The sequence below is a fragment of the Lactuca virosa genome, chromosome 4, assembly GCF_052849685.1.
Source record: "Lactuca virosa cultivar CGN04683 chromosome 4, Lactuca_virosa_CGN04683_v6, whole genome shotgun sequence".
NCBI classification, from domain to species: Eukaryota; Viridiplantae; Streptophyta; class Magnoliopsida; order Asterales; family Asteraceae; genus Lactuca; species Lactuca virosa.
In genome coordinates this window covers 101324398-101345505 of record NC_136429.1, presented here as the reverse complement: position 1 = coordinate 101345505, position 21108 = coordinate 101324398, and the positions used below count along the sequence as shown (strand labels likewise).

At 35.2% G+C, this 21108-nt stretch overlaps 3 protein-coding genes and 1 long non-coding RNA gene across 5 annotated transcripts; 3 read left to right on the top strand and 1 right to left on the bottom strand.

The window, feature by feature from the left end:
• Positions 1-5050: 5050 nt before the first annotated feature.
• LOC145109951 (ras-related protein Rab11B-like) lies at positions 5051-7489 on the top strand. Of its 2 annotated transcripts, none has more exons than XM_079047048.1 (3): positions 5051-5309; positions 5397-5820; positions 6995-7489. In XM_079047048.1, the coding sequence occupies exons 1-3, from the start codon at positions 5098-5100 to the stop codon at positions 7097-7099; spliced, it is 741 nt and encodes a 246-aa protein (XP_078903174.1). In that variant the 5' UTR covers positions 5051-5097; the 3' UTR covers positions 7100-7489. The 2 variants fall into 2 exon arrangements, with proteins under 2 accessions (XP_078903174.1, XP_078903175.1); XM_079047049.1 differs by lacking the exon at positions 6995-7489 and adding an exon at positions 6396-6525.
• Positions 7490-14986: 7497 nt separating this feature from the next.
• On the bottom strand, positions 14987-15781 carry LOC145104836 (uncharacterized). Its single transcript, XM_079042008.1, has one exon. The coding sequence runs from the start codon at positions 15779-15781 to the stop codon at positions 14987-14989; it is 795 nt and encodes a 264-aa protein (XP_078898134.1).
• Positions 15782-16692: 911 nt separating this feature from the next.
• On the top strand, positions 16693-17100 carry LOC145104835 (uncharacterized). The gene has a single exon (XM_079042007.1). It carries the CDS (start codon positions 16693-16695, stop codon positions 17098-17100), a length of 408 nt encoding a protein of 135 aa, XP_078898133.1.
• A 1274-nt stretch (positions 17101-18374) lies between these two features.
• LOC145109950 (uncharacterized) lies at positions 18375-20317 on the top strand. Its single transcript, XR_013709356.1, has 4 exons — positions 18375-19141; positions 19218-19325; positions 19893-20026; positions 20110-20317. It is a non-coding gene; the product is annotated as an uncharacterized LOC145109950 (long non-coding RNA).
• Positions 20318-21108: the final 791 nt, after the last annotated feature.

The following is a 21108-nucleotide window of genomic DNA, read 5'->3' as shown; positions in this document are numbered from 1 at the left end:
ATATATATATATATATATTATCTTACTATATTATTATACAAACCTTATTATTCTAAAAATAGATTTAAGACGTCCAAAACTTTAAGCTTAAAGTACAATAAACCAATGCATATCGGTACTTCTCTCGCTTATCTGTTTACATAATTATCTATGTTCTTCACTTTTTCTCTCCATAATTGGCTTAGTTGGCTTAGATGATCAATTCAAAACACAAATCAAGGGAATATAGTTGCATTTATTTTGAATTCCAAAATTCACTAATATCTCGCCCTGCACTCTCTCTCGTATTTTCTCTCAAAAATCGAACGCACTGCGCTCCTTCTTCATCATCAGTTAAAAGTTACGACCACCACCACATTACCTTCCGCCTAATGATGCCACCCAAGATATATGTACATTCTTTCAGCAGCAGAAAAACTACAGACTACATTTCTCTCGCCACCCTCACCGCCAGTTGCCACCATGTATCTCCATCTATCTAAGGTTTTAATTCGAGAGTCGATGACCCGTCTTCACCGACGCTGAAATTTTCAATTTTCCTTTGTTTCAAGGGTTTCACTTTCACACGATTGAATCAAAAACAATTTGGGTTTCAACAAATTTTGATTAATTCATGTTTTTGTTGGTTTAATTTTACTTTGGTGAACAGGGGTTTACACCATCAAAATAGATCCAAAGCAGGCGAAACCTAAGGATCCCGAGGAAATTGTAATGTTAGTATAAACAAAAGATGTAGGGCAACAACCATGTTGTGTTATAATGCTCGAGGTAAGTGTTATCTATATTTGTTTATACTAACATTACAATTTCCTCGGGAGATGTTTCATGATGGAATCAATTTACAATTACTTTTTAATTTTTATCAATTTCTGCTAAGTTCTTGATAACCTTCCTCGTGACCTTATTTATTTGAAAAATCAAGTTTCACCATGGATGGAAGTTTTGGGTAGAAAAGCAACACGACATGTTATAAATGCCAACTAATTCTAATTTATTAATTTGAAATATGTAATTTATTAACAATCAGTACTCTACTGATAATGGCTACATGATTAAGCAGAGGTGAATTGTCCAAGTTTTAAACCTGATGCAAGATGCTTTGAGTAGTTTCAAGACTTTATTAAGCAAAATGATGTAAGCGCGTTTCTAGTTCTCATGTATGTTATTCTGTATTACTTTCGTACATTTTAATACTTTTATCATGTGTAATGAAAAATGTTATTCGTGATGAATTTTTATAACCTAATTTTCAAATTTTGGACTTTCATATTAGAAACAATAGATGTTGTTTTGTGGATGAATTTGTAATATTCATATAATCTTCTCTTCTTCAAGAGAGTTAGGTGTTGTTTGTTTTTCTGGAGCAAAAATTCATAAAGTCTGCGGACCATCCCTGCTAACCTCTGCGCAGCAGAAGAGGTGGACCAAACGGTTGCAGACTGTAATAAGAAGCGTGTTTGTTTTTGTTAACTTCTGCAGACATTAAAAAATTAAAATAGACTAATTTAACAAACCGAAAATGGTTTTTAAACACAGATGATTTAATAATTGTAGTCTTAAAACATTGAAATAAATTTCATACAACCAAATTAGTCTTACAATAATTTTGCAATAAAGTTCATACAACCAAATAACATAAGATTCAAGTACCAAAAAACATAACATAAAAGTCAAATACCAAATAACATAAGATTCAAGTACCAAATACTACAAATAACATTCAAGTAGCAAATAACCAAAAAACATAACCATATAGTTCCAAACCATGCAATTAAAACCTAAACAACTCAAACATATAAACTTAACGAACAATCTTTCCATCCTTTAAAACTCCTAAACTTGTAGCTGTCGTCTCGATCCATCCTCTTAATATTTGTGGATCATTGGGCAAATTTACCCACATCTCTCTTATATTCATGGTCCCTCCAAAATGTGATACGCAACAAATCGTAGAGGGTCTACTGGGCCTAACTCGAGCAACTCAAGCTTCTCTAAACATTAGGCAATTGTTGGCCCTTGAGTCAAATGGCATAGAGCTTTTTGCATCTCCAGTGCTAAATCATCAGTAGTAATAAAAGCTTTAGGCGAGACACAAGAAGGTGGATCAGGTGAGGCACTAGGAGCTCAAGGTCTAGGAGTTGAGGGTTTAGCCCTTTTGTTGGGGTTACCAGAAGGTGAAGCAGCAGAAGTTGAATCAGCAGAAGGTGAAGCAGCAGAAGGTGATGGCTGAGTAAAATGCTCACTAGTATGATTGGAAAAGTAATCATCTTCATCTATGTTAATGGAAGGGGCGTCCATAAGCTTTAGTGGTGTGACATGGAAAGAAGATGATCCCTGTCTCGATGGTGTTTGGGATGTGGCATAACTGAGATTACCAGATGCACTGTTTCCAACAAAGAGTTCTGCACAAAGCTCTGGAAACAATAATGGGACGGATGTCACAGATGCTAGAGAGAAAGAAAAAATATCACTTATACTTGGATAATAGAAAATCCAAGAAAAAATACAATGCATAATCGTCTCAATGTATACCTACTGCACATGATATTCATTTTAGCCAATACCATAATTTTCTTACTTTATTTTACATATGTAATATGTCTTATTTATTTATTTAATTCATAGTAAATGACCATTAATTCAAAATTTTAATTTGTAATTTTTTTTGTGTCTACTTAATTTTCTTATATTACAATAGTTTTTAAATGTCATGTAGCAATATCAGTTCCGTGATTGTTTCTGTTTTTGTTTAAATATATATTCAAATTTATATAGCGTTGTATAAAATCATAATTTTATAACATATTTATAAATACAGTTGTCGATCGGATATTCAAATCAATATGCATTCGTAGTTTCAACCAATCATAATATAATTATGAACTTACTAACAAAACATCTATTTTTATAAATTATTAAAAGAATTCATCATTGCTTAATAATTACCTTATAATTTAATTAAAATTATTTTTATCTTTCTCACCCGTGGTGTCCACGGGTTATAACCTAGTATATATATATATATATATATATATATATATATATATATATATATATATATATATATATATATATATAGAGTCAAGATCAAATAAGAAGGAAAATTTTGGTAGGAAGGTAAGAAGTTTTTTTTCTACATATTTTTTTCGCGAACAAACAAAATGAATCATTAGATGATTCATTTGTAAGATGATTCACAAGAAAAAATTCTCAAAAAAACATCTCGATGATTCATTTATACAATGATTTTGTTGTTATTCATTAAAATTGTCATAAAAGTGAATTTTTTCTTAATTTACTTAAAAATGAATCATAAAGATGTTTTTTTGGGAATATTTTCTTGTGAATCATCTTACAAATGAATCATCTAGTGATTCATTTATTTTGTTCGTCAAAAAAATATATAGAAAAAAACTTTTTACCTTCCTACCAAAAATTTCCTTCTTATCGGATCTATATCCTATATATATCTATATCCTATATATATATATATATATATATATATATATATATATATATATATATATATATATATATATATATATACCTTTTTAAAGTCCTCCCACTCCTCATTTGTTAAGTTAAAAGTATTTTTTTTGTGGATTGTAAAGGTTTCCGGTTTTCTTTTATTAAGTATAACCATCCTGTGTATTTGGCTTTAAGGTTATCATAGACGTTTTTTAATTGTCGTTGATTCAAATTCACGCCATACTTTTCCTTAATGGTTGTTCCTAACTTGTGCAATGATTGTTTGTGCAAACTCAAACCTTTTCTACCCACGGTTTGTACTTCTTCAATACAAGTTAGCAATAAGCATTTTGTTTGCTCATTGGTCCATGTACGTTTATCTCCCATTGCTAATAACAAAAAAATATAGAATACATACTTTAGTAACAAAGATTAATCATATTTCAACATAATCAACAAATAAGTTTAGCATATTCAACAACAATGCATCATGAATGAATATAAAAACCATAAAAGCAAAGATTATACAACACAATCAACAAATAAGTTTAGCATATTCAACGATTTAAGCACAAACTTGCATATAAGCATAAACTTGATCTCCATTCAAGAAATACAAGTGATAACAATTCAGCAAATAAGTTAAAAAAAACCATTTCAGCAAAGACTTTAACATATTCAGCAAAGATTTACGATTTCAACATATAAGATTTATGATTTCAGCATATAAACTTGCATATAAGTTTATGATTTCAGCATATAAGTATATGATTTCAACCTCTTCCCGTTAATGCTTTCAGCATATAAACTGGTCTGGAAACGGCCTGAACCCGAAGAACCGAAAACCGAATATGACCAAAAATAGGAACCAAAAACCAGACTGATTATTTGATTACGAGACCCAAGGTTTTACCGGTTCCGGTTCTGGTTACCGGTTCCGGTTCTGGTATTAATTGGAAAGGACCGAAAAACATGAGCAATTTGCTTTGGAACCAAAAAGAATCGGTTTAGGTTCACTGTACTTTGAGAATTGTATACAGATATAGCATTGTACATTCAACTTTTTTCTTATTAAAGCATTAAACTTTGGAATAAACCCAAATATAGAAGTGGTTGTTACTCTAATTGAATAAATACCTAAAAGTAAAATGTTATAATATAAAGAGATGAAAGTTTGTTATTGTGATAAACAAAATAACAAAAGTACTATTTTCACCCGTCGCTTGGCGCGAGTAAACGGCTAGTATATATATATATATATATATATATATATATATATATATATATATATATATATATATATATATATATATATATATATATATATATATATATATATATATATATATATATATATATAATATTTATTTCGTAAATAAGGATTGTGAATATAAATTGATCAAAAAAATATAGTTAAAAAAGTAAATTCGAACATATTTTTAAATTTTAAATTTTTTGACAATGACTATGTTAACCGTATGATTGCAAACCCACGCAATGTGCGAGATCAAGTCTAGTTATTTTATTTGGTAAATTTAGATTTTATGAAGTGTTCATAGAAAACTTAATCGGAAAACTTAAATAAAAAACTCTAATCATCGTCCAATCTTGGATCTCTTTCTTAAAGAAATGGTGGAGCATCATGTTCACGATCACCGGTTCATCCTTATTTTGATCGGGGATTCAGGTGTCGGGAAAACTAATCTCTTATTACAATTCTCCAGAAACCAATTCAACCTTGAATCCAAACCCAACAACTGTGTTGAGATCGACGTCGTTAACATCAACGTTGATGACAAAATCATCAGAGCCCAAATTTTGGATGCCCCTGGTGAAGAGAGGTAGGTATACATGCAATTCGTTGGTATCCCATATATCTATATATATTAGCTAGATATGATCAGTCATATCCGTTTATATGAATATAGGTATCGAGAGCTAGTTGGCACGTACTATCGATGCACAATAGGTGCATTGATCGTATACGATATTACACGTAAAGTAACATTTGAAAACGTGGAAAGGTGGTTAAAGGAGCTTCGGGATCGCAGAGATCAAAACATAGTGATCATGCTCGTTGGGAACAAAGCTGATCAAATTAACTTACGATCGGTCCAAAGGGAGGATGCACTGTCATTTTCTGAGAGAGTGAATATTAACTTATTCATGGAAACATCGGCTCTCGATAAATCAAGTGTCAACAACGCTTTCACCAAATTGTTGGCTCACATTTACAAGCATGTGGTACTGAGCAAGAAGGGGGTTGATATGGCTAATCATCACATGGTCGAACCCAAGGGACAAACGAAGAACGTTGGAGGTCATGAAGATGTTGGGATCACAAGGGCCAGTGTACGTTTCCATTTTCCAAAATATACCTTAAATCCTGACGTGTTGAGCGTTTCTTCTCACGCTATTGCTTGGGTGAATTCTAATTTATCCAAAACATGTCCTTGTTTGCAATATTATATATAGAGGCTTAAAATCTCTTAGACACATCATAAACATTTTGCTAATCACATGTCATATATTATCCGTCTGATTAATTAATCTTGTAAGCATATTAGGTCACATGCCTTCTTACTTTCCATTTGCGTAGTGAGACTATTACATCTAACAGGATTACAGAAAAGTAATCAGTCCATTACTATAACAATAAAGTTGTTGCATCTTTATGCATGAGGGAAAAGTAAAACAATACTAACTACGTACTAAATAGATTCTAACTGACTATCTATTATAAAATTACAATAATACCCTTATAGTTTATCTCCAAAACCAGAACTGAGCATAAATTGAGAACTGAGCATAAATTGAGAAAATCTTTCAAACCATTGTCTAGAAGTTTGTTTAAGACCATATATTGATTTGTTCAATTTGCATACTAATCTTGATGAATGTTTCTGTTCTCGATTGTTAACATGAAGACCAGGTGGAAGATCTATGAATACTTCCTCATGTAATTCACCATTGAGGAAAGCATTTTTGACATCTAATTGAACCATGTTCCACTTTTTAATGGCTGCAATAGCTAAAAGCATCTTAACAGTTACTAGCTTTGCCACCGGAGAATAAGTCTCAAAATAGTCAATTCCTTCTTTTTGTTTAAAACCTTTGGCCACCAATCTTGTCGTATATCTTTCAATCTTCCCATCACTACCATGTTTGATCTTATATACCCACCTGCAACCCACAATATTGTTGTTTGCTAATAATGGAACAATGTTCCGTGTGTGATTAACATTTATTGCCTCTATCTCAAAATCCATGGCATTACACCATTCTGGATATTTGGACGCTAGATTATAATGTTTGGGTTCAAATGTAGCAAAAATGTACATAGCAAAAACATGATGTTTGGTTGAAAGTTTGTCATAAGAAAGAACTTTATGCAACGAATGTGGGTTATTAGAATTGGTGACATCATTACAATGAAAATCGCTAAGATAAGAAGGAGGTTGATTTATATGAGTAGATCACCTTAAAACATTATCTTGAGATACATTTGATTGATCATGATGTACAGGAATTGAAGTGTCAATTTGTGGAACTGAATTGTCAACAATGTCATTATCAGCAAAGGGGTATGGAAGGGCAATTTTGTCAAAAACATCTTGACATGAGTTTTTAGAGTAATTTTGAAAAGGAAAGATATTCTCATGAAAAAACAACATCTCTTGAATAAAAAATCTTCTTTGTATTGAAATCAAGAAGTTTATAAGCCTTCATATTTGGAGGATACCCAAGAAAAACACACATCTTTGCTCTTGGTTCAAATTTGAGACGATTAGCTGTTAATGTTGAAGCAAATGCTAAATAGCCAAAGGTTCTAAGAGAAGAGTATTCGGGATTGAAACCATGTAATCAGAGATACGGTGAATCATTATAAAAAACCTTAGAAGGAATTCTGTTGATGAGATATGCAGCTGGAAGAACAGATTCGCCCCCAAAAAGTAATTAGAAGATGTGACTGGAACATTAAAGACCTTGCAACATTTAATAGATTTTGATGTTTCTTTCAACTACAGAATTCTGTTGACGTCTTGCAACACATGATTTTTGATGTTCAATCCCTTTTTCTCCAAAAAAAAATTCTTAAACTCCAATTCTTTAGCATTATCAGATCTAAAAATCTTTATCTTTTTGTTAAATTGAGTTAAAATGAATGAATAGAACTTTGGGTTTATTTCTTGAATGTCTAACTTTTGTTTTAAAAGATGTATCCATGTATATCAGCTGTGATCATCAACCAAAGTTGCAAAATATCTATGTGTAGTGTGTGTAACATTTTGATAAGGCCCCCATATGTCACAATGAACTAAGGAAAAATTCTCATCACAAATATGATTCATGGAATTAAAAGGAAGTTGTTTCTGTTTAGCCAAGGGGCAAATTGGACAATAGTTGTCATTTTGATTACTAGAGACAAAAGCATTCAAAAGTTCTTTAATAGGAATCAAACATTTATTGGATGGATGGTCTAATCGTTTATGCCATACTTGTAAAGAAACATTACTAATCCTTGATGTAGTAAACTGAGATTCTTCCTTCTTGACTCCACAATTTCCCATGACATATAATCCTTCATCAATTTCAGCCTTGCCAAACATCTTCATTTCCTTGATATACTAAATCATTGCATGACTGTAAGTGAAATATACTATAAATCTTTGTGTTCTAGTAAGTGCACTGATTGATATAAGTTTCATATCAAAATCAGCAACATACAACACATTTTGAAGAGTGATTATAGGATCTAATTTCACATCATCAACAAGATGAACAGGTAAAGTAACTTTGTTAGGAAGAGTTAATGTATGTCTATACACCTTCCTTTTGTTGTGAAAAAGAGTTATATCATGACACAAATGTTGAGAAGCCCCTAAATCAAGAATCCACAAAGAGAATTTGGAACCATGTCTAATTGAGAGAGAATAATGTTTACCTGTAGTGGTCTCTTCACTAGGATTAACAGAAATCATGTGAGAAGATAGAGTAGACATGATTTGTTGACATTGCTCTTGAGAAAATCCTCTGAACATGTTGCTAAGACCATCAAGAAAATTGTTCTTATCACAAGAAGAGTATGTTGAACGTGTGATCAAAAAGTTCAACATGGAAAATGCCAAGCCCGTTGGTACGCCCTTGGCTAACCACTTTAAGTTGAGTAAGAAAAATTGTCCATCTTCTGAGAAAGAAAAAGAAGAGATGAAGGCAGTCCTCTATTCCTCAGCCGTAGGAAGTCTTATGTATGAAATGGTGTGTACAAGACCAGATATTGCTCATGCTGTCGGTGTTGTGAGTAGATATCTAGCTAATCCGGGAAAACAACATTGGGAAGCAGTCAAATGGATACTTCGATACCTGAAGGGTAGTTCGAAACTATGTTTATGCTACGGGGGAGCAAAGCCAATCGTGGAAGGTTATACAGATGCCGATATGGCAGGAGATCTTGATAGTAGGAAATCTACATCAAGTTACATTTTTACTTTGGCAGGGGGAGCTATCTCGTGGCAATCCAAGTTACAGAAGTGTGTCGCACTGTCAACAACAGAAGCCGAGTATATTGCTGCCGTTGAAGCTGGGAAGGAGCTTATATGGATGAAACGGTTTCTTCAAGAATTAGGCTTTCCACAAGAAGAGTACATCATTCATTGCGATAGTCAGAGTGCTATGGACCTGAGTAAGAACTCGATGTACCATTCCCGTACAAAACATATTGATAAACGTTATCACTGGCTTAGAGAAGCAATTGAGGGACGAGAATTGAAGTTGTTAAAGATCAACACCAATAACAATCCTGCAGACATGTTGACAAAGGTGGTGACACAAGAGAAACACAGACTATGTGCTGACATAGTTGGGATGAGGATTGTTGGACGGAGACTGGAGGGGGAGATTTGTTGTGTTCCAGCCTCCAAAGCTACAGTAGCCATCATTGTTGACAAAATGAAACCTACGGGACAAGTTTTTCTTCCCACCCTATGATGAACACCATTAATAGACGCAACTATAATGGTGGCTGCCAAGACTATAAATAGAGACTTCATTCTTCAGTTGTATGCATCCCAAAAAACACAGAGAAAAAGATAGTATAACACTTAGAGTGAGAGAGTTAGTGAGAGGGTTGGTTTTTTGTAATAGTTGAGTGTGAGAGTTGCTCCTCCTATTGTAATTCTATTTTCGTGTTTAATAGAAGAGTTTTCCAACCCCAACAACTGGTATCAGAGCACCGTTTGGTGTCCAGGGAATTTTTCACGAATTTCTCTGTTTTTTCGTCAAAATTGTTTTGTCTCAAAATCGATTTCTAGGTACACCATTAGAAAGATCTCGTTTCAAGGATTCCGAAAATATATTTTTCGTAATTTTTTGACCACGGGAAGACCTCCAAAACACCGGTCAAAGATTGGTCAAACCTGCCGGAAAATTCACCGGAAAAACCAGGTGGCCGGAGAAGACTGCCGGAGAAGACGAGTGACGTCATCAGTGACGTCAGCATTGACCAGCTTTTTAGAAAAGTTGCAGTTTAGCCCCTGAAGTTTCCAAAAATTGCAGAAAGGTCCATCTGTTTCTGAAAAACTGCAGTTCGGTCCCTGTTGTTCTGAAAATAACTGTTTTGGTCCCTGGAGTTCTGAAAAGTTTCAGAAAAGTCCTTGGTTGGCAGAAATATTTCAGATTGGCCCCTGTAAGTTCCGAAAATTACAGTTTAGCCCCTGTAGTTCCGAAAAGTTACAAATTAACACATAACTTTTCAAGAAAGTATATTTTGACCCCGAAAAACTCTACCCCACCATTTTTTACGCTTCCGAATCCAACCGAGAGCTCGGTTTTATCTAATTTTTCCTCGAAATATTTGTAAAATAAATTTGCAATTATTTTCGATGGAATCTACAAGTACGATTACGATGGTTCGACTTACGCCCACAAATTACAACATGTGGAAGCCAAGGATGGAAGATTTGCTTAATCTGAAAGATTTAGCAGAGCCTATAGAAAAGCAAGGCGTCAAACCCAACACGAAGACAGACGAAGTTTGGACGAGAATAAACAGGAAAACGGTGGCACAAATTCGACAGTGGATCGACCATAGTGTTTTTCATCATGTCTCTCAAGAGACAGACGCGTACAAACTTTGGGAGAAGCTCGAGAATATGTATCAGGCAAAGACGGCACGCAACAAGACCTTGCTGATGAGGCGCCTTGTAAACCACAAGTTACGAAGTGGTACGTCCATAACCGAGCATACGAGTCAGTTCCAGGATCTCGTAAACCAGCTCGGTGCTGCTGATTGGGTTCTCAAAGACGAGGAACAAGCCATATTGCTCTTGAGTTCTCTACCAGATAATTGGGAGACGCTTGTTGTGACTCTCAGCAATTTTGCCCCCGGTGGTAAAGTGACAATGGAGATGGTCACAGATGCCCTAATGAACGAGGAAGCCAGAAGGAAAGAAGCTGGTACAGACCAGTCTTTTGCCCTCGTGTCAGAAAACAAAGAAAGAGGCGGAGGCAGAACTGGAGGCCGAGGTCGAGGTAGAGGCAGAGGTAGACATGGTCAAAGTAGAGGAAGATCCCAAGATCGTGGGAAATCACGAGATCGAGGGAAATCGCGAGAGCGAGGTAAATCTTCAAATACATGGTTCGAAGGCTATTGCAATCATTGTAATTATTATGGCCACAAAAGGAGTGATTGCCGAAGGTTCTTACGAGAGCAGCCCGAGACAAGCCAGAATCCAAGCAGGGAGAATGGTGAAACCATGGTCACCATAACACAAGACGTTGCCCTTGTTACATACGAGGAGGAAGCATGCCTACATGTTGAAACTCATGATGATGAGTGGGTGATTGATAGCGCTGCATCATATCATTCGACTCCAAACCGGGATTTATTCAGTACTTATAAACCCGGAGACCATGGTACCGTGAAGATGGGAAACACCAGTTTCTCAAGCATTGCTGGTATTGGTGATGTGCATTTAAAGACCAATGTTGGATGTACATTGGTGTTGAAAGATGTTCGGCATGTCCCAGAGCTGAGAATGAATCTTATCTCTGTTGGAGCTCTTGACGTCCAAGGATATGATAATCAATTCAAAAATGGCACCTGGAAGTTGTTGAAAGGTGTTATGGTTGTTGCAAGGGGAAAACTTGATGGTACTCTTTATAAAAGTCATGCAAAGTTGCTTCAACCAAGTCTCAATGTTGTTAAAGAAGAGACATCACCAAACTTGTGGCATAGAAGACTAGGCCACATGAGCGAGAAGGGATTGACGACTCTTGCAAAGAAGGAGTCCATTTCAATGGCAAAAGATGTTGCCTTGGATCCTTGTAAATACTGCCTATTCGGGAAACAACACAGAGTTTCCTTTAGCTCCACAAGAAAGAACCGCTCTGAGTTGCTGAGCCTTGTCCACTCCGACGTATGTGGACCCATTGAAGTAGAATCTCTTGGTGGAAGCCGATATTTTGTGACATTCATTGACGATGCGTCACGAAAGGTATGGGCATACTGTTTGAGAACGAAGGACCAAGTATTGGACCGCTTCAAAGCTTTTCATGCAATGGTGGAAAGACAAACATGCAAGAAGCTAAAATGTCTCCGATCAGATAATGGAGGCGAATACTATTCCCGTGAGTTCTCTAAATACTGCACGGAACATGGTATCAGACATGAAAAGACTGTCCCACGAACCCCACAACACAATGGTGTAGCAGAACGGATGAATCGCACCATTGTTGAGAAAGTTCGATGCATGCTCAGCATGACTAAACTCCCAAAGCCATTCTGGGGTGAAGCTGTATTGACATCTTGCTATCTAATAAATAGGTCACCTTCCGCTCCATTGAATTTTGAAGTTCCGGAGAAGATATGGACGGGTGAAGACATATCATATTCTCACTTGAGAGTATTTGGGCGCAAAGCGTTTGCACATGTATCAAGTGAATTGCAGAAGAAATTGGACCTCAAATCCACTCCATGCATCTTTATTGGATATGGAGATGAAGAGTTCGGGTACAGGCTATGGGACCCAGAACTAAATAAGGTTATTCGAAGCAGAGATGTGGTTTTTTATGAAAACCAGTATTATGATTTCAAGGCACCGGTTAACAAGCAACAAAGCTCCAAAGTTTCAGATATAATATCTAAAAATAAAGATGATGTTTCCACTGAAGAAGTGGATGAAGAAGTCGATGATGCAGATCAAGAAGGTGTTGAGCAGGGGGAGCTTCCACCCCTGGATAATTCAGATCCACTGCCAGAAGTTGCAAACGAAGGAACTCAAGTTAGACGATCCGAACGAGTACGTGCTCCATCAACAAGATATCCGACTTCAAACTACATCCTTCTTACTAGTGAGGGGGAGCCAGAGAGTTTTCAAGAAGCTCAATCTCATATTGACAAAGCAAATTGGCAGAAGGCCATGGAAGAAGAAACGAATTCTTTGCAGAAGAATCAAACATATGAGTTGGTAAACCTCCCCAAAGGAAAGAAAGCCTTGAAAAACAAGTGGGTTTTCAAGTTGAAGAAAGACGGCAAGGGAAATACTATGAAGTATAAGGCGAGACTCGTTGTCAAAGGTTTCCAACGAAAAGAAGGAATCGACTTTGATGAAATTTTTTCGCCAGTTGTGAAGATGATGTCTATTCGAGTTGTACTCGGATTAGTTGCCAGTCTAGATCTTGAACTTGAGCAGATGGATGTGAAAACAACCTTTCTCCATGGTGATTTGGATGAAGAAATATATATGGAGTAACCTGATGGATTTAAAGTCCCAAAGAAAGAGCATCTCGTCTGTAAATTAAAGAAGAGCCTTTATGGTCTTAAGCAAGCCCCAAGGCAGTGGTACAAGAAGTTTGATTCATTTATGATGAATCATGAGTACAAGAGAACTGTTGCAGACCATTGTGTCTATCTGAAGAAGTTTCCAGATGGGAAATTTGTCATCCTTTTGCTCTACGTGGATGATATGTTGATAGTAGGCCAAGATGCAATGATGATCAACAACTTGAAGAAGGATTTGTCTAAGTTCTTTGATATGAAAGACTTAGGCCAAGCACAACAGATATTGGGCATGAAAATTATCCGTGATAGAAAATCAAGAAAATTGTGCTTATCACAAGAAGAGTATGTTGAACGTGTGATCAAAAGGTTCAACATGGAAAATGCCAAGCCCGTTGGTACGCCCTTGGCTAACCACTTTAAGTTGAGTAAGAAAAATTGTCCATCTTCTGAGAAAGAAAAAGAAGAGATGAAGGCAGTCCCCTATTCCTCAGCCGTAGGAAGTCTTATGTATGCAATGGTGTGTACAAGACCAGATATTGCTCATGCTGTCGGTGTTGTGAGTAGATATCTAGCTAATCCGGGAAAACAACATTGGGAAGCAGTCAAATGGATACTTCGATACCTGAAGGGTAGTTCGAAACTATGTTTATGCTACGGGGGAGCAAAGCCAATCGTGGAAGGTTATACAGATGCCGATATGGCAGGAGATCTTGATAGTAGGAAATCTACATCAAGTTACATTTTTACTTTGGCAGGGGGAGCTATCTCGTGGCAATCCAAGTTACAGAAGTGTGTCGCACTGTCAACAACAGAAGCCGAGTATATTGCTGCCGTTGAAGCTGGGAAGGAGCTTATATGGATGAAACGGTTTCTTCAAGAATTAGGCTTTCCACAAGAAGAGTACATCATTCATTGCGATAGTCAGAGTGCTATGGACCTGAGTAAGAACTCGATGTACCATTCCCATACAAAACATATTGATATACGTTATCACTGGCTTAGAGAAGCAATTGAGGGACGAGAATTGAAGTTGTTAAAGATCAACACCAATAACAATCCTGCAGACATGTTGACAAAGGTGGTGACACAAGAGAAACACAGACTATGTGCTGACATAGTTGGGATGAGGATTGTTGGACGGAGACTGGAGGGGGAGATTTGTTGTGTTCCAGCCTCCAAAGCCTCCAAAGCTACAGTAGCCATCATTGTTGACAAAATGAAACCTACGGGACAAGTTTTTCTTCCCACCCTATGATGAAGACAATTAATAGACGCAACTACAATGGTGGCTGCCAAGACTATAAATAGAGACTTCATTCTTCAGTTGTATGCATCCCAAAAAACACAGAGAAAAAGATAGTATAACACTTAGAGTGAGAGAGTTAGTGAGAGGGTTGGTTTTTTGTAATAGTTGAGTGTGAGAGTTGCTCCTCCTATTGTAATTCTATTTTCGTGTTTAATAGAAGAGTTTTCCAACCCCAACATAATTGAGAGAGAATAATGTTTACCTGTAGTGGTCTCTTCACTAGGATTAACAGAAATCATGTGAGAAGATAGAGTAGACATGATTTGTTGACATTGCTCTTGAGAAAATCCTCTGAACATGTTGCTAAGACCATCATTAATGGAGGAAGAATTGTTGTTCTTTGATGATTGATCATTGGTGATAGCAGCAACTGTGAAATTAGACTTTGATTTTGGTTTATATCCTGGGGGATAACCATGAATCTTATAACACTAGTCAATAGTATGCCCCTGAAACTTGCAATGAGTACAATATGACCTTTCTTTGTTTGAAGATCTGGTAACATTGCTGCTATTCTTGCGAGTTGAACTTAAACTTTGATTAGTTCTAGCAAGGAAGGCCACACTTTGTTGAGATTCTTTGATAATGGATTTTTGTTTTTCTTCTTGAGCAACCAAAGAGAAAACACGATTAATGGAAGGAACATGATCCATGAAGAGTATCTGACCTCTAGTTTGAGAAAAAGAGTCATTCAATCCCATTAAGAAATTCATGATGTACTCTGTTTGAAAATACTTCTCGATCTCTTGAACTCCATTACAATCACATTTGTTACAAGTACAGTGAGGTCTGAAATTGACCAATTCTTCAGTAAGAGACGTCAATTTAGTAAAGTAAACACCAATTGAGTCTTGATTTTGATTCAAATTGATGATCTCTCTCCTGATTTGAAAAATTCTCAGACCATTACTCTGTTGGAAACGTTCATGTAAATCCTTCCAGATATCGTGAGCATTTTCAGTGAACATGATACTTGTAGATATCTCTTTGGATACAGAATTCAAGATCCAAGATATAACAAGTTTGTTGTTCCTTATCCAAGCACTGTAATTAGGATCACCATTGTTGGGCTTTGGAAGAGTTCCATCAATGAGTCCAGTTTTGTTTTTCACAGATAATGCTACTTGCATAGCCTGACTCCATGAATTGTAATTATCAACGGTTAAAAGTTGTGATACAAGAATGAATCCAGGGCTCTCAGAGTGATGTAAGTAGTACGGATGCATCCGATCATCAATCGGAGAATTTGGATGAGAATTAGATGTTGAAGATATGATTTTCAGATCAAGATGAAATGAATCGATACAATACAAATTCACAAGAACAATTTGTGAATCGAGAAATCAAAGAAATATAATTTACAAGAGCAATTTGTGAATTGAGAATTCAAGGAAATAGAATCAACGAAGACGACCTTACAAAATAAGAACGAATGATTGATTCAGATCAAGGAACATATGAACTGAAAGCGGAAATTTGAGTGTTTCTTAGCTCTGATACCATATTACATCTAACAGAAAAGTAATCAGTCCATTACTTTCAACAATAAAGCTGTTACATATATACATGAGGGAAAAGTAAAACGATTCTAACTGGCTATCTATTATAAAATTACAATAATATCCTTATAGTTTATCTTCAATAGAGACATAAAAAAACAGGTTAGATCTAACGACCAAAGTTCTCATTATAATATCCCGGATTCTTTATTTAACTTCATCCTAACAGAAACCGTTTCTTTTGATTTTATGAGGACATGGTTGTACGTACCCTACAGTTGCAAGATTCGAGTTTTGCATTCCACTTAATTCATCAATTCATGCATGTTTATATACTTCCTTTGTGTGTGTGTATGTGTGTATAGATATTACTAATGAACAATGCAATTAATGGGTTGCAGGATTTGGTTATGGCATCCGGAAGTAATTCAGAAGACCAACATAGCTCAATAAATGAGCCCCCAAGACTCTCTAGTGTTGATAACTTCTCCATTTGGAAGAACCGTATGATTGGTTAGCTAAACTTTGTTGACAGCAAATTGGTGGAAACAATAAAGGAAGGTCGGCATATTCCTCTAAAGGAACGATCCAAATTGAGTGATGAAGATAAAAAGAAAGTCGGCCTTGATTATACAGCAATGCATATTCTGAATGTGTCCCTGCCTGATGAGATTTATCGTTTTGTCATGTACTGTGAGTCAGCTAAGGATATGTGGGACAATCTCATCGTCCTGTTTAAAGGTACTGATGAAACAATGGACTCTCGTAGATCTCTCCTTATACAGCAGTACGAGGTGTTCACATGCAAGCCTGATGAATCATTGACTCAGACATACCTCCGTTTTAATAATCTCATCAATGATTTGAGACAACACCGCAAAACCTTTGATAATGATGAAATTCTGAATAAATTTCTCAAAAGTCTATCTTCAGCATGGGCATCTGTAACATTTATGATAAGACAAACGAAGAACTTGAAGACTATGTCACTTGAGTCTCTCTATGGCCTTTTGTTCACACATGAGCCGGAAATAAAGAATGCATGATGCGTGCATGGATAAAGGAAAAGTTACATGGCATCGGGTAAGTCTAGAAGGGTTAAATGAGTTTGCTTGTTGGAAATTTCTTAATGCTTTGTAATAAACACGTAGTGATGGCCTACACGGGTCGTCGGTTTCATTAATCTTAAAATAATATTTTTCACAGAATAAAATAATATAAAAAGTTGGCATGTAATTTGTGTAATTTAAGAGATATTAATAAAACAAATAATAAGTAATTATAGAAAGCATATGGATCCAAAATGTAATTTAGTCTTTTTAGAAAAAGGTATTTAAACGTAGACGTAATTAAGTGCAGAACATTGCAAAAAATAGGGTCGACCAAAAGTATAAATCATTTGTTTCTTAAAAATTAAAATTAATTGTGAAAAGTTATACCTATTTTGTACCGTAAAATTCTTTTTCTATTGGGATTATTTTTCTGTGAGAAGTAATGAGGCAAGGACTAGAAATATAATTCATACAAACTAAATTTTAGGGACCAAAAATATGGTTCTAAAAACTTGAAACTAAAGGGACAAAAAAATGTTTTTTATTCTTACAAATTAACAAGTTAAAGAACTTAAAGTGTTATTCGGAAATTTAAAACTAGACAAAAATTTATAAATGGGTGGTTTTCAAAAAGTAGCAAATTAATTCAGGATAACTTTTGTTTGCGTTACATCCGTGGTACCTTAAGGCCCCGTTTGATACGCATCTTTGCAGGTCCAAACATATCTTTCTGGCTGAATGGACCGGAAAGACTGTTTGATTTGCACAAAAAAGGGTCTTTCTCGGTAAGATATGTCTTTCCCGGAAAGCTCAAAAATCATATCTTTCTGGCTGAATTGGCTGGAAAGACAATTATGCACCAAACCCGGCCTCTTTCTTTCTTTCTTGGATTATTAATTATTTTTAAATAACTTTTTTAAAATTTATTTTTTATTGAATCAGATGTACAATCAAACAGCATGGTTTCTTTCCCGGTCAGAAAACTTTCCCAGACAGCACTTTACCAGACATCACTTTCGCAGACAGAAACTATCAAACGGGACCTAAGTTTCCAAGTCAAGCATGATTGATCCATTTATGTAACTCCATTAAAAGATGTTGGTTAAACATGTGAAACGACTAATTTACCCCTTTCTAACTTTATATATATGTTGAATTATGTTATTTTTGTTTATCATGTTTATCTTCCTAACAAAGATCCTGCCAACAAGTTACCCAAAAATTCTAACCGGAAATCACCAAACAAATTATCAACCAATAATTTAATTTTAGATTTTGGGGTGGACCACCATCTCCATCTCTTATTCTAATCATCACACGCCACATTCTTTGTCATATCTCAATCACACAACCACAAACTCATCAAAATTAACTCCTGTTGATCGATCTTCTTACCGATCGGACCTACAACTAAAAAAGAAAAAGAAAAAAGGAATAGAGGAGACACAAAGATACGAGGGAAGGGGAGTACCACCATAAACTCCAGTTGCCATATCTCATCGCACCACTACAAACTCAGAAAAAACAAAGAGGAGAAATAGAATAATAAGGAGCATTAGTCTTGCACTACAAGAAATACGGGCATTAGAGGCGACGCCTTTAGCGGCGACACAAGCTATTAGCGGCGACATGTAATTGACGCGTTACATGTCGCCGCTAATAGCTGGCGTCACCGCTAAAGCCGTCGCCGCTAATGTTGCTACAGTGTTGATCCGCGTCAAATGAACCCTGTCCGTTCGATCTGGTTTTCATCCAACGGTGGGAAATGAGGAAAAATGGCGTTGTCTTTTCCCTCCAGGGGTGTCGCCGCTAATAACTTTTGTCGCCGCTAAAACCCTAGCGTCGCCGCTAATATGCGTCGCAGATAACCCCCCACTGCGTCACTATCCTGTTCGTTCTGCTTCCTTTCACCTCGTCCGACGACTTTGTTTGCGCCACAGGACTCGTCTCCGGCAACCATTACCGTCGGCCACCAGTGGAGCTCCATTATTACCGGCGACCACACTTATTTCCGACGACAAAAGTTCGATTAAAGGTCCGATTTCTCCCCTATTTTCTATTCAACTTCTGTTTTGGAGTTTTCCTTACTAGTTTTAAGTGTTTAATTTAAGGTTTTTGGAACCCTTGTCGAAAAATCTAGTTCTGCCGGATCTCTTGCCGGAATTGTTGCCGGAAAATTGGATTTCTTATTGGAAAATCTCTAAATTACACTAGCACAGGTTTTTTTTCATGACTTTTCAAATTATATATCTGATTTGTATGTTTTTGTGTGTTATTTGTATGGTTATTATTTGGAATTTGGAATTCTTACCGAAATTGTCGTCATAATTGTTTTTGTGTGTTATTTGTATGTGTATTATTTGTGTTTGTGTATGTGTATGAGTTTTGAAATTATATATGTGATTTGTATGTATGGAAAAAATGAAAAAAATTAGGTTGCTATAATAGAAAAATAAGTATGATGTTATAATGAATATGTGTAGGAAAATGTTTATGTGTATTTGTATGTATAATGTGTGTATTTATGTATGTTATGTGTGAAAAACAAAGTGTGTATATTACAAAGAGTAATTTTCAAATCAAATTTAATATTTATGTGGTATTTTAGTTTTAAAATTATTCATAATCATAACTTGTTTTGTAAAACTATTTAATTAAATTTTCTATTATTAATTTAGATATTAAATATAGTTATAAGAAATATAGTTATTCATAATCATAAATTGTTTTGTAACTAACTTTTATTCATATTGTGTTTCTATATTGTACATCTTTTAATTTTACAGGCTACAAATGAGGTTTACGTGGGCGATATTCTTTGTTATGATGGCCGATGTTATGGGCCTTGGTCACGGAGGTGATAGAGCTGGAGATCCACCACCTCTAGGAGGCTTTGGTCGCGGGCAGCATGAACAGGATGGTAAGTTTTATTCTGATATATTTATTAGCTATTTTCAATAATTTATTATAAGTTATCGCGACTAATATTTTTAATTGTAACAGATTTCATAAAATTGTAACAAAAAAAAATGAAAAGAGTTTTTGCGGCGACGCTTTTAGCGGCGACACGAAAGTATTAGCGGTGACGTGTTTTTAGCAGCGACAGTGAAGTATTAGCGGCGACAGGTCAATAGCGGCGACAGTGAAGTATTAGCGGCGACAAAAAGGGCATTAGCGACAGACGTTGCCGCTAATGCCCATATTTCTTGTAGTGTTGTAATTTTGTATTTTACTTTTCACTTTTAATATTTTTTATTTGTGTATTGTAATTTTAATATTATTTCGAATTATATAATAATACATAATATCTAAAAGAAAAGTCTAGTTTATAAACAAAAAAAAACCAAAAAAAAAAAAAAAACCAAAAAACCAAAAAACAATAAAAAAACATTAAAAATAGAAAAATAGAAATAAAATAAGATTACAAAAACGGTCATTGTAGTATTTGTATAATTCAATTTTGGTCAAAGAGTAATTTAGTCATTTAAAATTAAATATAAAGTAAAAAGTTAACTTTAACGGATGAGGAACCAACCGTGTTTGATTTGGTAACTTGAGGTACCATGGGTGCAAGGCAATCGAAAGTTATCATGAACTTGCAACTTTTTGAATACCACATGACCATTTATTAAATGTTATCTTAAACCTGAAATGTAACTTATAAAAATAAAAAACTTAAAGACCAAAAATATAATTCCAAAAACTTGAAACTACATGGACTAAAAGTGTTATTTAACTATTTCCTACAATTTAAAAGGTCTTATGTCATTTTTCTAGTTAGTTTAGGGTTTTATTTCATTTTAGGGAGACATTAACTCAAGATTTAATGAGATGGAATGAAGAATTAACGTGGTGCATTCAGAAATCATAAATCAGAGCACTTGAGGACAATTTTTAGAAGATGATGAAGCAATTTGACATCTTAGTCAATAGATTTGGTGATTCTTTATTCCAAATCGACTAATCCTTCAAATTCGAAGATGGCGATGCCACGAATCAAAG